This window comes from Morone saxatilis, unplaced genomic scaffold, assembly GCF_004916995.1.
Source record: "Morone saxatilis isolate NCDOM2014 unplaced genomic scaffold, NCSU_SB_2.0 Contig14, whole genome shotgun sequence".
NCBI lineage: Eukaryota > Metazoa > Chordata > Actinopteri > Moronidae > Morone > Morone saxatilis.
The window spans coordinates 22,931,774-22,933,980 of NW_023339696.1; the positions used below are offsets into that span (position 1 = coordinate 22,931,774).

General features: G+C 47.8%; 1 protein-coding gene across 2 annotated transcripts in view; it reads left to right on the forward strand.

Annotated features, from left to right (window-relative positions):
• Positions 1-2,179, forward strand: part of rnf25 (ring finger protein 25) — a gene marked incomplete at its 3' end in the record, with an annotated part of 2,739 nt that extends 560 nt beyond the window's left edge. For both annotated transcript variants that reach the window (XM_035655151.1, XM_035655152.1), the window contains 7 exon segments: positions 531-627; positions 706-773; positions 853-922; positions 1,043-1,114; positions 1,657-1,803; positions 1,878-1,967; positions 2,042-2,179. In XM_035655151.1, coding sequence (XP_035511044.1) covers positions 531-627; positions 706-773; positions 853-922; positions 1,043-1,114; positions 1,657-1,803; positions 1,878-1,967; positions 2,042-2,179 — 682 coding nt within the window.
• Between the last annotated feature and the right edge of the window lie 28 nt (positions 2,180-2,207).

Sequence of the window (2,207 nt, forward strand, 5' to 3'; positions counted from 1 at the left end):
ACCTGAACCGGTTCTGTAAGACCTGAACCGGTTCTGTAAGACCTGAGCGGTTCTGTAAGACCTGAACCGGTGACCCAGCACCCACAGACTCCACAACCTTTGACCCAAACCTGACACACACCTCTGAGTCATTATAATGAGAGAGTTTCCTCCATATTGTGACTTAGTATCTGGAAATAATGACTAAAGTCTCTCAATACTTTAAATTAAAGTATCACAGAGTCATTAGTTTAAACTCTCACATCTCAGATAAGAAGATAAATGCTGATTTTTGTAGATTTCTTTGCACAAAATGGCGAATAAATAACAAATAGATGAACATCAGCATCAAATATCGACCAAATACTCATTTTAAACTTAAGAATCGACCCAGAGTTCACACGATATTTGATTCAGTTGTGCTTTAGGTAAAACCTTTCCAACTAACGATGCGTCTTTGTTTTGCACTCGAGCAAACAGACGTTAAATCCACATATTTTTGAATGGAGTCTGGTTGGTGCAGCGTGCTGAAGCTGTGCTGTGTCCTGCAGGGGCTGGGAGGTGAGCCTGGTCCTGTACCCGTCCACAGCCGAGGACTCCGTCTCCCAGTTCGTCCGACTCACCCTGACCTTGACCCTCGACCAGCAGGTACGCTCTCCCCCTCCTCCCCCCCGCTGACTCCCCCTCTCACACTGAGTAAACTCTCTCTCTGCTTTGTGTTCTCAGTATCCGTCGTCTTCTCCGGCCATCTCCATCCACAACCCCCGAGGTCTCTCCGACGACAAGCTGAGCAGGTATCGAACCGACGGCGCTGCGATCACACTGCTGCTTTAACGCCTCCTGTAACCTCCTGTAATCATGTGTTTCTCTTAGTGTCCAGAAGTGTCTTCAGCTGGAGGCTCAGTCCTGTCTGGGTTCACCTGTGTTGTATCAGCTCATTGAGGTCAGTGCATAAAGAGTTTGATATATTTCATTAAAGAGAATCAGTGAGTTACTGCTTTCAGCTGTCGATCAGCTTTAACTCGTATTTCTAACTGTTCTTTTGGGTTTCTCCTTCCTCCAGAAAGCAAAAGAAATCCTGACTGAAAGCAACATTCCTCATGGAAACTGTGTCATCTGCCTGTACGGCTTTAAGGTTCGTCAGCTTTATGTCACCGTTCAAAGCCAAACTAACCCATTAATGGTGAATTTAAAGGAAAAGCCCAGCAGAGTGTTTTCTGTTAGAGGTGGAAACACAAGATCAACATTGCTTTCATTGGTTCACAGAGTGGATTTCTTTTTAAAAATGCATAAAAATCACAAAAGCTTTTGTTTAAATGAATGTAATAGTTAAATGTGAAGCACAAAGCACATTTTATTGAAACAGACTTTGTCCTGAATCCACATATGAACTGTGACTACCGACTGAAGTACGTTAACGCTGCAGCCTCGTACTCTGACCGACATACGCTGAACATTATAAACATTTCTGCCTTCAGCTGTGGAACAAGCTCCCTCTCATCAGAGGCAGTGTAGTGTTGGAAGCCCTCGCACTCAGTCGTTTGCATGACGCAGCAATAAATAAAAACATGATTCATCTGTGAGGCGATGATGTGTCTGTTGTGTTTCACACTCTGCTGCCCCCCTGTGGACAAACCAAGCACTGCACGCAGCATTAAACTGTAACTGTGTCTTCAGGAGGACGAGACGTTCACCAAGACGAGCTGCTACCACTACTTCCACTGCCACTGCCTCGGCCGCTACGTCCGCCACTCTGAGAGCGAGCTCCGGCAGAGAGAGAAGGAGCTGGAGGAGGACAAGACCAGAGACCGGACGGACGATCAGGTCAGAGCCGGTCACACAAATGTTCCTGCGTCTTTTTCCTTCAGCAGGATTTAAACCGCTGACTCTTCCCGTAGGAGCTGACTGTGGTGTGTCCGGTGTGCAGAGAGCCTCTAACGTACGACGCCGACCTGCTGCTGTCCTCCCCGGCGCCCCAGCTGCCCGAGGTAAACGACCTTCCTCTGACGGCATCGTTCTGGAGGTTTCACTGAATAAAACTCTCCTCGTCTTCCTCCCTCAGCTCGACGAAGCAGCGATCGGTTCGCAGTTCCAGCAGAAGTGGTTTGAACTCCAGAAGCTTCTGGAGAGGCAGAGGTCTAAAGGCGGGATCATCGACCCGGAGGAGGAGTCCAATCGTTTCCTCATCCACATCAACGAGGTGAGAATCCAACGGCTGCACATCGTAC